This window comes from Etheostoma cragini, chromosome 2 (genome assembly GCF_013103735.1).
Source record: "Etheostoma cragini isolate CJK2018 chromosome 2, CSU_Ecrag_1.0, whole genome shotgun sequence".
NCBI lineage: Eukaryota > Metazoa > Chordata > Actinopteri > Perciformes > Percidae > Etheostoma > Etheostoma cragini.
Window position 1 is genome coordinate 28,504,830 of NC_048408.1, and position 11,785 is coordinate 28,516,614.

At 40.1% G+C, this 11,785-nt stretch overlaps 1 protein-coding gene across 1 annotated transcript in view; it reads right to left on the reverse strand.

The window, feature by feature from the left end:
* The window catches only part of LOC117961946 (ectonucleoside triphosphate diphosphohydrolase 7-like), a 15,457-nt gene extending 3,753 nt beyond the window's left edge, over nt 1–11,704 (reverse strand). The window contains exons 1-12 of the mRNA XM_034900994.1: nt 11,556–11,704; nt 10,403–10,508; nt 9,645–9,824; nt 7,533–7,738; nt 4,121–4,271; nt 3,208–3,311; nt 2,960–3,019; nt 2,710–2,858; nt 1,850–2,016; nt 1,134–1,335; nt 892–1,011; nt 675–760 (exon numbers count right to left, since the gene is read on the reverse strand). Coding sequence (XP_034756885.1) covers nt 675–760; nt 892–1,011; nt 1,134–1,335; nt 1,850–2,016; nt 2,710–2,858; nt 2,960–3,019; nt 3,208–3,311; nt 4,121–4,271; nt 7,533–7,738; nt 9,645–9,824; nt 10,403–10,410 — 1,433 coding nt within the window. The 5' untranslated portion in view covers nt 10,411–10,508; nt 11,556–11,704. The remainder of the gene's footprint in view (nt 1–674; nt 761–891; nt 1,012–1,133; nt 1,336–1,849; nt 2,017–2,709; nt 2,859–2,959; nt 3,020–3,207; nt 3,312–4,120; nt 4,272–7,532; nt 7,739–9,644; nt 9,825–10,402; nt 10,509–11,555) is intronic.
* Between the last annotated feature and the right edge of the window lie 81 nt (nt 11,705–11,785).

Genomic DNA, 11,785 nt, shown 5'->3' on the forward strand with positions numbered 1-11,785 from the left:
TTATATAGACCTTAGTGGTCCCCTAATACTGCATCTGAAGTCTCTTTTATATAGACCTTAGTGGTCCCCTAATACTGTTTGTACTGTAAGGTGGAGGCTGGAGGTGTGGCTTTGACCAACTGCCACTTTGCTCATTTGAAAGCCATGATCTCTCTCTCATGGGTGGGCCCAATTCTTTGGGCGGCCAAAGCAGAGAAAAGGGAGGTAACCTTGCTCCTTATGACCTCATAAGAGGTAAAATTCCAGATTAGCCCATCTGAGCTTTAATTTTCTCAAAGGCAGAGCAGGATACCCAGGGTAGCACGTGATTAGTTAATGGTCATTTTGGACTAAGATGTCTTTAGTCAACTGATCATGGTTTATGCTTTTTTCCATGCTGAATCATTAATATTTAAGAAACTTATAAGGACATCTCTGGTAAACACAAGCTTTAAAGCGGTGCTTTTACATGATTCTTTGTGGAGAAACTCAGTTTTACAGATCTGACGAGTGAATCAACTAATCCATTTGAGTACAAAATGGCACCACCGTGGCAGAACAAAGAGAGAAAAGAACAGGAAGTCAAACAGGAAACACAAAGGAAGATGTGCTGTAGTCAAACATTCATTCAGCATGAATGCAGACTGAGGCTCTGGATCAGGATGAAGACAGTTGGACAAGAGCGGTGAACCTACTTGAGTCTGCTGAGGTCGGCTTGCTGAGAGAAAAGCTTGTTGTCCAGGCGTTGTTTCAGTATCGGCCACTTGGTGGCGCAGTAGTCCTGCAGAGAACCCCAAACAAACACAGCTGGTAAACTTCTACAAACAACAACAACATAAGAGGAAAATCCTATTTTTCAGCCGAGTTAGTCGTAAACTCAGACTGAAGACTCGGTGGTGTGTGTCTGGTTACCATGGCAGCCCGGGCGTACTTCTGACTGTCATACTGTCCTCCGAGCCTCAGCACGTCCTCCGTACAGTAAAAAAACTCGGAGAAGCCGTAGAACTCACTATTGCTGAAGTTGATGGGAGCCTGAAAAAAAATAAAAACATGTAATTAAAGTTAATTTATGCCATTTGTGCTCAGTGAAAAATCCAATCCAGGCTGTCCAGTAGGCTGTGATAAAATCTTGGTATTGACATGGCGGTTGGTACCTGGTAGACGCCCCCTGGTGACATGGTGCCGTTGTGGAGTCCCAGGAAGGGTCGCACGGCCTCTTGACACTGAGTCCAGTCCCCCTGACCCCGCAGGTACAGCGTGTGGTTGTCCCTGGAAACCGTCTCTGACAGGCTGACCGGCAGACAGGGGTCCAGGTACGGTTTGTCCTCACTCAGTCCCGTCTGAGTGGTTAGAAACCTGGACAAACAGGAACATAAAGAAAAGAAAGAAAAAACACTAGTAAGGAAGAAAATTAAGGTTCAATCTGTGGCCTCATTTTAGATAGTAACCATCAAAAGAGATGGCAACAGAAATAACTTCTATAGACTTCATTAGTAACAGCATATTTAAAAGAGTTATATCCTATATTCATTTAGAGGTTTTTGTATAGTTACCATAAACTGACAGTCCTGTCCTGCTTGTATATTTCACATCATGTACCACCTGGTGGATTCTTACAGAAAATATGCATTGTGCTTTTTGCCACAAAGCAAAAAGAGGGTGTGGTTTTAACAGAGAAAACACAGTTGAAAGATTCAGTTTTGTTGATATAAAAATCTAAACATGTTTCAATAAAGCCAGGACAGGTTCTGAGATATAAAATGAGGTTTTGAATTTGACTATTACTCATACTACAGCTGGCATTAGAGGAGATGAAAGCAGCTGTAAGTAGATGCTTAGTGGCCCAGAGAACCACACATACAGCAGTTACCTGTTCTTGGCCAGCGTGTCGTTGACCAGACGGTCCTCGTAGCGCTGCCTGGCCATGTTTCCCCCGAAGCCGAGGAACGTGGTGACGTACACTCTGTAAACATGTTGCGTGTGCTCAACATCGCAGCCCAGATTGAACTCGGCGAGAACACTTTTACCGGCCTCCTCCTGAAAGAGAGAGATTACACCAAGGATTACACCAAGACAAGGGCTCAGCCCAAACAAGGATAATACCATGTCAATGTTACAATTAGTCCATTCATTTGCAACTATTTTGATGACCGATATATCATTTAAGTAATCTTTTAAGCAAAAACTGATGAATGTATTAAGATTCCAAGATAGGGCAGTGCAAGAAATTGAACTTTAATTGTGATTTCGGCTCCTAACGATCACAAAAACAATGTAATCAACTGGAAAAGTATTAGGGCATGTTTTATAGTTCAAGATGTTTTTGCTGTTGATAAAAAAGAAAAAAAGCTGTTTTACTGTTCTTTTAAGTTCAATAAATGCAACATCTTTCCAAAAATCAATGAGTAACCGTGTTAAATAATCATGATTTCAATATTGACTAAAATAATTGTGATTATGATTTTTTCCTGTAATGGAGCAGCCCTATTTAAAGGCACTCCGATGTGAGACTTTGATGCTTACATGACTGTAAACTGAATACTTTGGGGGTTTGAGCGGTTTGTCGCGCAATAACAACTTTGGGATATTGAGATGACCCATACATTAAATGATTAATTAAGAAAATAATCATCAGATGAATCGAGAATGAAAATGAAAAGTATATTATCAATAACAGGGAGTTCACGCCGTTCCTTCCTCAGGAACACATGTCTCATGTCACTTCCTTACTTGTTGGGGTGAACTGAAGGTGATGGCGCTGGGCACCTCATAGGCGATCTGCAGCGAAGCTCCACCCATATCCATGATGCCCACTGTGCGCCGCCTGCTGATTGGCTGCTGGTTCTGAGACCCCGTCGTCACCTCCACCGTGGCGTCCTCTGAGAAACGGGAAAGAACTCGGATGTTATGTTCTTTGTTTCTTGTAAAAGAGTAATTAGGGTCAGTTTGAGATACGTCCTGTTTACGCCTTTACACTCACCGTCGTCGGCGTGATCAAATCGGCCCAACACGAAATTAATGCCAATCCATGCATACACTCCTTCAGGGTTGAGAGGCAACAGGAACCCGTCGTCACAAACCCGATGAGGCGGCACAGAAACACAGTTAGAAATGACAGAATTAGGGATAATTCCTGCCAGTGGCGAGTGCTACGTTCCCTTAATTCTGTTAATGTATACTCAAACCAGCACCAGCAGGTTATAGCATCATAGTAAGCCAGCATCACACCTTCTTGTTTCCCAGAGATGACCTCGGCATGGGATCTGGAAAACAGGAAGTCAAACTCCAGGGGAATATCAGTTACCAGGTCCTCCAAGATGTCCGCCTGCTGGCTACATACGGAGAAACAAGCAGTGGATGAGACACAAGCCTTTAGCAATTGTAAGTTGCTTTGGATAAAAGCGTCAGTTAAACGACATGCAACGTAAAATGTAATGTAAAAACAAGAAATATGACATAGATACTCGTCTCAAACGTTCAGCAAATGACAATCATAGAAGGAGATTTGATTTTAAACACAGGTATGCACAGGTAAGAACTTTGAATCAAATGTTTATTTCAGTATGTGGAGCCAAACTGTGAAGCTCCTTGAAAAAGGATTTCACGGGTAAAATCAATATTTTTCAGTGTAAGAAAATGTGTAAGGAAAATAAAATTAGACAACATGAGGTTGCCAGACAAATGTAATTATTTTCTTGTTGTTTTTAATATAATAGAAATTTCTTTTCTTTCTTTTTTTGGTCTTGACTCTCTCCCTCTTTTGAGAAAGGGGCTGGTAAAACAAGATGTTTGTCTTCATCCAACTCCTTTCAAATTATGGATATGGAATGGGAGATGAGACTGATTGGTTGATTGCATGTTACGCCCAAATCACATCTTTTGAATGAATGAAGACACTAAGTACAACCCTTTTGAACCATGCGCTCTCTCACTCGCTCTACCACACACTCCCCGCTCACATACACATGCCGGCCTTGCTATTCTTTTAAATAGATTAAATAAATCCCCGCAAAAGCATAAATCACGCTTTGGACTGCATTACATCTTTGCTAGGTGTATGATAAAAACTGGCATTGTAGTATACAGTATATAAAGTACTATGATATGAAAAATCATTTTGTGTATATGCCATTGTGTGTACCTCTCGGGCAGCAGCCGCATGCCAGCAGTACAGAGGATGTAGAGCGGCGTCTCTTTGTGTTTGGTCTTTGGGACGTGAGCCGCGGCGAAGCTGAGGAGAGGGTGGAGGTAGTCGCTGGCCTGCGTGGGCGTGGTCGCCAGGGTGGAGATACCTGAGAGAGACGGGGGGTGGGAGGGACACATTTTAGCACGAGCAGGTACAAAACTAAACTAAAAGCACATTTATCTTCACAAGCCAGCTAATTATCAGAGCTGCAAAGATTTATTGATAATGGTCACCTATTAAATTAAACTATTTTGATAATTAAATCAGTTTGAGTCATTTTTTTATGGAAAAATTGCATAACTTCTCTGAATAAGATGTGAATATTTTTGAAATATGTTCTAGTTTCTTCTCTCCTCTGTGACAATAAACTGAAGGACAAAACAAGACCTTTGGGGACGTCATCTTGGATTTGGGAAAACACTTATCGACATTTTCCACCGTTTGACATTTTATAGATAAAAAAGAATTATCAAATAATTGAGAAAAATACTCAACAGATTGGTCGACAATACCAAAATAAATGTTAGTTGTGGCCCTACTTATAACAATTCCCCACACATGTTTTTGTGAATGACATGTCTGTTGACTCACAAACATCTGTTATTTATTGAGGATTCTTTTGGGGCATTTTCAGCCTTTATTTTGATAGGACAGCTGAAGACATGAAAGGGGAGAGAGAGAGAGAGAGAGGGGGGGGGGGGGGGGGGGGGGGGGGGATTGTCAGCAAAGGGCGACAGGTCGGAGTCAAACCTGGGCCCGCTGCTTCGAGAAGTCAACCTCTATATATGGGCGACAGCTCTACCAACTGAGCTTTCGGGGCGCCCACAAACATCTGTTTTCAAATTAATATTGGCCAACACTATAAGCTCAGCCAGGCCAAATGTATCCGTTAACTCCTAGTTCAAATAAAATGAGAAACTTATAAATAAATAATCACAAACAAATTTAGATTTTTCAAATTCAAAAAACAAATTATCTTGATTGCAATATCTGGCTGATTGGGATAACACAGTGAGGGAAATAAGTATTTGAACACCCTGCTATTTTGCAAGTTCTCCCACTTAGAAATCATGGAGGGGTTTGAAATTATCATCGTAGGTTTATGTCCACTGCGAGAGACATCTTAAAAAAAATGTCCTCACTGTAACTGTGCATGCCACATGGTCAGTTACGAGGCTGTTACATTCTGTCCCAGGGTTCAACGTGCCACGTAGCCTTCTAAACGCTCCTGGAACAAACCCACTGTGTCTTATCTGTCTGCTGTGACCGAGATAAAACAAAGCCACAGGGACTGGAAGGTCCTTTCTGCTGGAAAGACTAGTTACTTCCCAAGGTAACGTCATCAGAAACACTAATCCAATCTTCTGGGCTGGATGAAAATACTGAAATGAAAATATAGAGTTGCTGCTTCTGGCTAGCCGATTCTTGATTTAAAAAAAGGTTCAATTTTCTTTCCCAGAATGCCCTGGGGATAATGAGTCTGCAATGCACAAATGAACTACAGAAGCCCATGGAGGACTGTAGAAACAGAGGCCCACTCCCACAGTCCAGACTCATGGGCTTTGGTGAAATTCATAGGGGCTTAGGGTTGTCCTGATGTCAAATTTCAAAGGGCATGAGTGTGTGAGTACACACATACCGAGCCCCCTTTCCGTGAGTCTAGATCGATGCAGACTTCACCAAAGGGAATTACCCACAGTTCAAAGCGCTGTGACGTTTACTGCAGGAAATTCTGAACTTACAAAAAGGTAAACAACAGCCCGACACACGACCACAGAACGGAACGGATGTCCAGCTTGTTGAACAGGAGTTGGGCCTTGGCCGTGTGGACAGCAACAAACTTAAAATGAAAATACATAAACCGGCAAGTGTCAGCAACATCTTTTTTTATTAAATGTCGCCACGGTAACATGATCTCCTGAAGTGCTGTCCCAATCCCTACATACCTACAGTATCTGAGCCCATGTGGCCTCACACACTGACTCACTTAGCACCGGAGACCAGTTAAGTCTGTGAGTCTTTAGTCTTTAGTCCTCAGGGCTCGTTTTGGGAGTGGGCCATTCACGCATGAACACTCAGATTTCAGTCCTCAGAAAGCCGACAGCCAAGCTTGATCTGCCTAGAACCGGTTTGCTTGTGTGTGTAGGGATGCACTGATCCAACGTTTTCAGTCCCGATGCCAATACCGACGCCTAGGCTTTGTGTATCTGTTGAAACCCGATGCCAAGCTGATACCGATGTTGAATTAATAATTAACTGGATACCTTCCACCTTCCTCCCACCATGTAAAACTAAAGGCACCAGACTTTCCTAACTAAACATCACTTTCCTAATTAAACATTAGTTTCCTAACTAAACATCACTTTCCTAACCAAGACAAAATAACAGATGTAATGTACTGAATTCTTATTAATTTATTTGTTTAAACAATTGTGCATTCAAGTCGAAAAAAATAGAATGTAATCAAACGTCTTGAATAAAGTTAACCCTTGTGTTGTCTTCCCATCAAAATTGAAAATGAACACTTTTGTTGTTGTGTTTTGTTGATGTTGACATTTTTGTCCAATCTTTCAAAACCTTTGACGCTTTTTGGATGCTGTTTGACGTTTTCAACACCAACACTGACTTTTTGAGTTTTACATTTTTGCGGGGAATTTATGTTCAATAAACCTCATTTATAGGAAAATAAACCTAATGTTTGAGTTAGAAAAGCAGAAGTTAGGAATTATTTTGGCTAAAATTAAAGAAATGGATGTTGATGGATAATCACAGACTGGAATATGTCAACTTTTACTCAATACTATTTCAAAATCACTTCCATTTATTTTTTAAATGCTATAACATTGAATAAGACTTCTAAAATGAATGAAAGTAGAGATTTGTACTTGCCAAAGAGCGTTGTGTGGAATCAATCATGTTATTTTGGGGAATTGAAAAGGGTAGTTACAGAGAACATTGATGTAGGAAAACGGGTCAATTTGACCCGAGGACAACGTGAGGGTTAAATAAATAAAAAGTAGCAGTAGAAACAAAATAGTGTGTTGGTCACACATACAATAGAAATCAAATAGTAACCAAAACATTGGAAAAACTGGATCGGCACATGGATCTGTTCATTTTTCCGATGCCTGATCCAGCCATTTTGTCAATTTCAGGTTCGATGTCTGATCTTAATATCGGATTGTTGCACCCCTACTTGTGTGCAAGAGTTTTTACATCAAGATTGTAAAAATTACGATCATGCTTTGACAAGAAAGCACTAACTCTCTTGATTGTTGTATACAACGCGAAGGTAAGAAGAAAGGCATGCTGACATAAGACAAAAAACTAAAAAAGCTGCTGTGACGGACTACATCCGCTTCCTCACCAGGTTTGATCTTCTTGACGACTGGCTTGCGATCGTGGCCCCTCATCTGTCTGACGTCTAGCAGGGTGTGAGGGTTCCCGTTGTGGGGGGGCCAGTAGTACACAAAGACCCGAGAACCACTGCTGCCACAGTCCACCACGATCCCATAATTCAGAGCCGGGTTGAGGACGTCGGTGACCTCCATGGACTCTGCGCTGGATAGGTACCTGGAGGAGAACAAACACAGAAACATTTAAATATGAAGAATATACTCCTGTCTTTATATAATGTGTTTTAAAAAAATTATAAAAAAGTACTATATAAGGAAAATATCTAATTGGGATTATTTTGACTGTTAATGTACATTCAAGTAATTTATTTGACACAATTTTCTTTAATCTCTTAAAATATCACTTAAATCAAGACAGTTGATTTGGTGCATTTTGAGATTTCCTGTTTTTACTTAAACGTCTTATTATAGTAGTAAGATTTACTACTCTAAGATAAATAACCTTTCAAACCAAAGTTTGAAATGCCTACCTAAGCATCTATTTCCACACTACTACTGTCAAAGACTGTTGGCTTGTTTTTATGTTTTTTTATGGTTCTTTCTGGTTTATGAGAGAGCTGCATTTGTGCAAATGACTAATCCCTAAGGGGGTTAAATCAAGTGGTAAATGCTCCAAATTGCTCCTTTTTGGGATATTGCAATATGGTTCAGGATCTTGGATGGAATGATGATTGTTGTATTATTCCTCTCATTTTCGTTTAAAAATATTACAATTAAAAAAAAATTATAAATGATTATAGGCTGATTTATGCGAGGAGCCGTAGCAAAAAAAGATGCATTTTTTTAAATCTGTAGGATAGGATTTGTAGGCTGGGACGTCTCCGAATCCACAAAAAACTTCCTTGAGAATGGTTTTATACTTATTTTGCCCCTAACAAATATTGCACCACCCCGTTTGATTGGGATATTGCACTAGTGGAGACCTAAAAAAAGGCAAAAGAATATTTTAATTTTCATGTCTGGAATCGTGAGGTGTACAGGTTTGCTTCCCACAGGCTACATCAGAACAAAATATTCGCCATAAGGTGCTGTGGATGAAACCCTTGACCATACAGGAGATGCTTGTCTTGGGCACTCTCGTCCTTTCAGTGCATGTCTAAACTAAATGTATAAAGACACAATCTATAAAGTGCCTTTGACCTTGTCTCATACATACTAAGCATCTCTAGCTGTCCTTGGTTACTAGAGAAAACACCTGCAGTCAGTCTCACACAGTCACTTTGAGACCAGATAAGATAAGAGTTCTCACACAGCTGGCAATCAGCTGGCTCCGTTTCCCAGGAATTCCCCGGCCGAGGTACAAATGTTCCCACGTTCACACGGAAGAGGGGAAGAGTCAAAACAGCTTAGCACAACACGCGCGAACTATAATCGTTTTTTATTTTATTAGCAAGGACGATTTCTTGAATTATTAACTTGTTATTTGTGATATTGTTGAAGCAATATGTTGTTTGTGTGATTCCAGCACCTCCTTTGTTTCACTTCTTCCCATCATGGCTTCTGCTGTCGGTCAAGAAACGCACTCACGGCATGTTACTGGGAGGTGACATTTTCTTTTAATCTCCTCGTTTAACCCTCTTGTTGTCCTCGGGTCAAATTGACCCATTTTTTTTATAGCAATGTTCTTTATTTTTATCAACCCAAATGTAACTACCCATAATAACAGGATTTATTCCACACAAGTATTTTTCATTTCCAACGTCTACTCTGTCCACACTGATTTTCTCCCCAGCACTCAAATCCTGTTGAGATTTAGATTTTTATTGATCCCAAATTGGAAGTATGTCAGTGCTACGGCAGCAAAATACCAGACACACAGCACACATGGGGGAGGGGTCTATAAAACCTACATTTTCAAACTTCTTAGGTATACTCAGTGCAATTTTAAAGTATTTGTGTTGTTTTTTAATTGCATTGTAATTCTATGTGGTTGTTGTTGTGCAACTGTTTTTATCCTTTGCTATTTGTTCATGTAAGGTGTCCTTGAGTATCGTAAACAGGCATCCATATCATCAATAAAATGTTTTATTATTATTAGTATTATTATTATTATAATTACTCACGTGTTCACTCGGGACCCGGGCCGTTGCCGTTGGCCCCACATCTGCCTCTGGTAGGTTCCCATGAGGAGGAGGGCGCAGGTGATGAGGAGCAGCAGCAGCAGTCTCTGCCGGGGGGCACAGCCCAGAGACAGCAGGGACACGCTGCAGTACCAGGAGGCCGGCAGGCAAGAAAAGGTGATCCTGGGGAGGAAGAACACGACGGAAAACTGCAATAAACTGGGGATGAAACGATGCGTCAGAAATAGGGTAAAAATCTGAAAAAATGTGTTAAGATTACAACCCGTTGACATAAAGATAAAAATAATCACAATGTCATTTTTAAATGGATTACTTGGATTTCACTTGTTTGACTTGAGACATCACGAGGAAATGTTAGTTTATTTATTTAAAGGGATATTTCTTCTATTTATTTAGTTATTTGGATGCAAGATTTGTTTTTTGTTTTTGTTTTTAATTTAAGATAAAATACTATTTCAGGTGCACTGTTGTTTTGAACGGTTAATATAATAAAGGAAAAATTGTGAGTCATTTGTCCACAACTCATTCCATTGAAAGAAAAAGTAAAACAATTGTTTTGTGAACCTAAAATCGTGAATCATATTAAATATTAAAGTGGATTGTTAGAGCCCTACAATAAACACTGTGGAGTTCAGTGCAGTTAAATCCGGCCTTATAATGTTAAGATACAAAAGCGACCGTTCACATCATGAAGCACAAACAACACGGCACTCTCATAGATGTTGTTATGAGTTTATTACCTTGCCATGTGTCCCGGTCAGCAAAAATACAAGATGTCACAGTCGTCACCTCATGGTGCCCGCCGTCTCACTGGGATCCTGTCCAGGGTCCGGACTTTTCTTCTGCCTGAAAGCAAGAAGAGGGAGAGAATATTACAGTAACAGTGCTATACCGTAACAATGAAGAGATTACCAGAACTCAAGAAATCCAGTGGTAGATCAGTCGTGCGTTGCAATCCTAACTGCCATTGTACACTCAGTGCATATTTAAGAATGGTCATTGTCTATTCTCAGTTTTACTAGTTTATTCTAGTTAGTGTTTTCTATTTATAGCTCTTCAAAACGATCAACTAAGCTGTTTTCTGATTAATGTGACATTGCTGTGTAATTATTTTTGATTCAATAAATAAAAAATGTATGGCCATAATGTACTTTGTAGTATTCCTCTATCTCCTTTTGGTCGACAGATACAATAGATTCGCCTTTACTGATCCCCAGCGTGGATATTTTGCTGTTACAGCAGCACAAGGACAGCATTACAGAGAAATACAGGTTAATAAAACTAAAATAGAACTACAAATATGGAGACATAAATGTAAAGGCAAAGTAACAGATGTGTGGTTTGAGTGCGAGTGTGTATATGGTGCGGCATAATATTAGTATAAAATGTTACAAAAGAAGCATAATAACAAGATAAATCAATATAAATGTATACTAGCTTAATAACGCAGTCACGCAGAGATCGAAAAGTGGCTGATGCTATTTTTTTTGTAAAATCTCCTATGATACCTGTGTGACATCCATGTGAAATGCACAACCATATACCGTTACTATTCATTATTATATATACAGTGTATGAGTATAACCCCCGTTTTTAAAATAGAAGAAACCTCCTTCTTGAAGTAGAAGGAGGCTTAACGTTATTTCCAGTTATATAAGAGTCAAGTGTTGCATAAAAACACAAGAGTTTCACATAAACAATACACAAATAATGATGTTACAGTTGTTGTTGTTTATCCAAATTAGCTAAAGCTGTGGTTGCTTCTGAAACCTAGCTAGCTTTGTATGAATGTGTAAGTTAGCAACAGTTACAGTAGGTCCGTGAACTAGCTACTAACGGTCATTTATTAGCTATAGTGTATCCTTATGCTATCACTGGTCGATAGAAACTTACCTAAATATGCCTACCCGCCGCCATGACAGTACAGCCCGTCATTGAGAGTGAAAGTTGTTGCTCATTCGACCGAAATGATGATGAAATGTGTTCTTCTCTCGCTCTGCTGTACGCAGATTGATTTAAAAACACAAGAGAGAGGAGACGAAGAAGAACTGCGGTCAAGCCAGCCGACACTCGGATCTCCGTGGTCAAATCAGCCGACACTTAATTTGTTGTGCGCTCTTTTA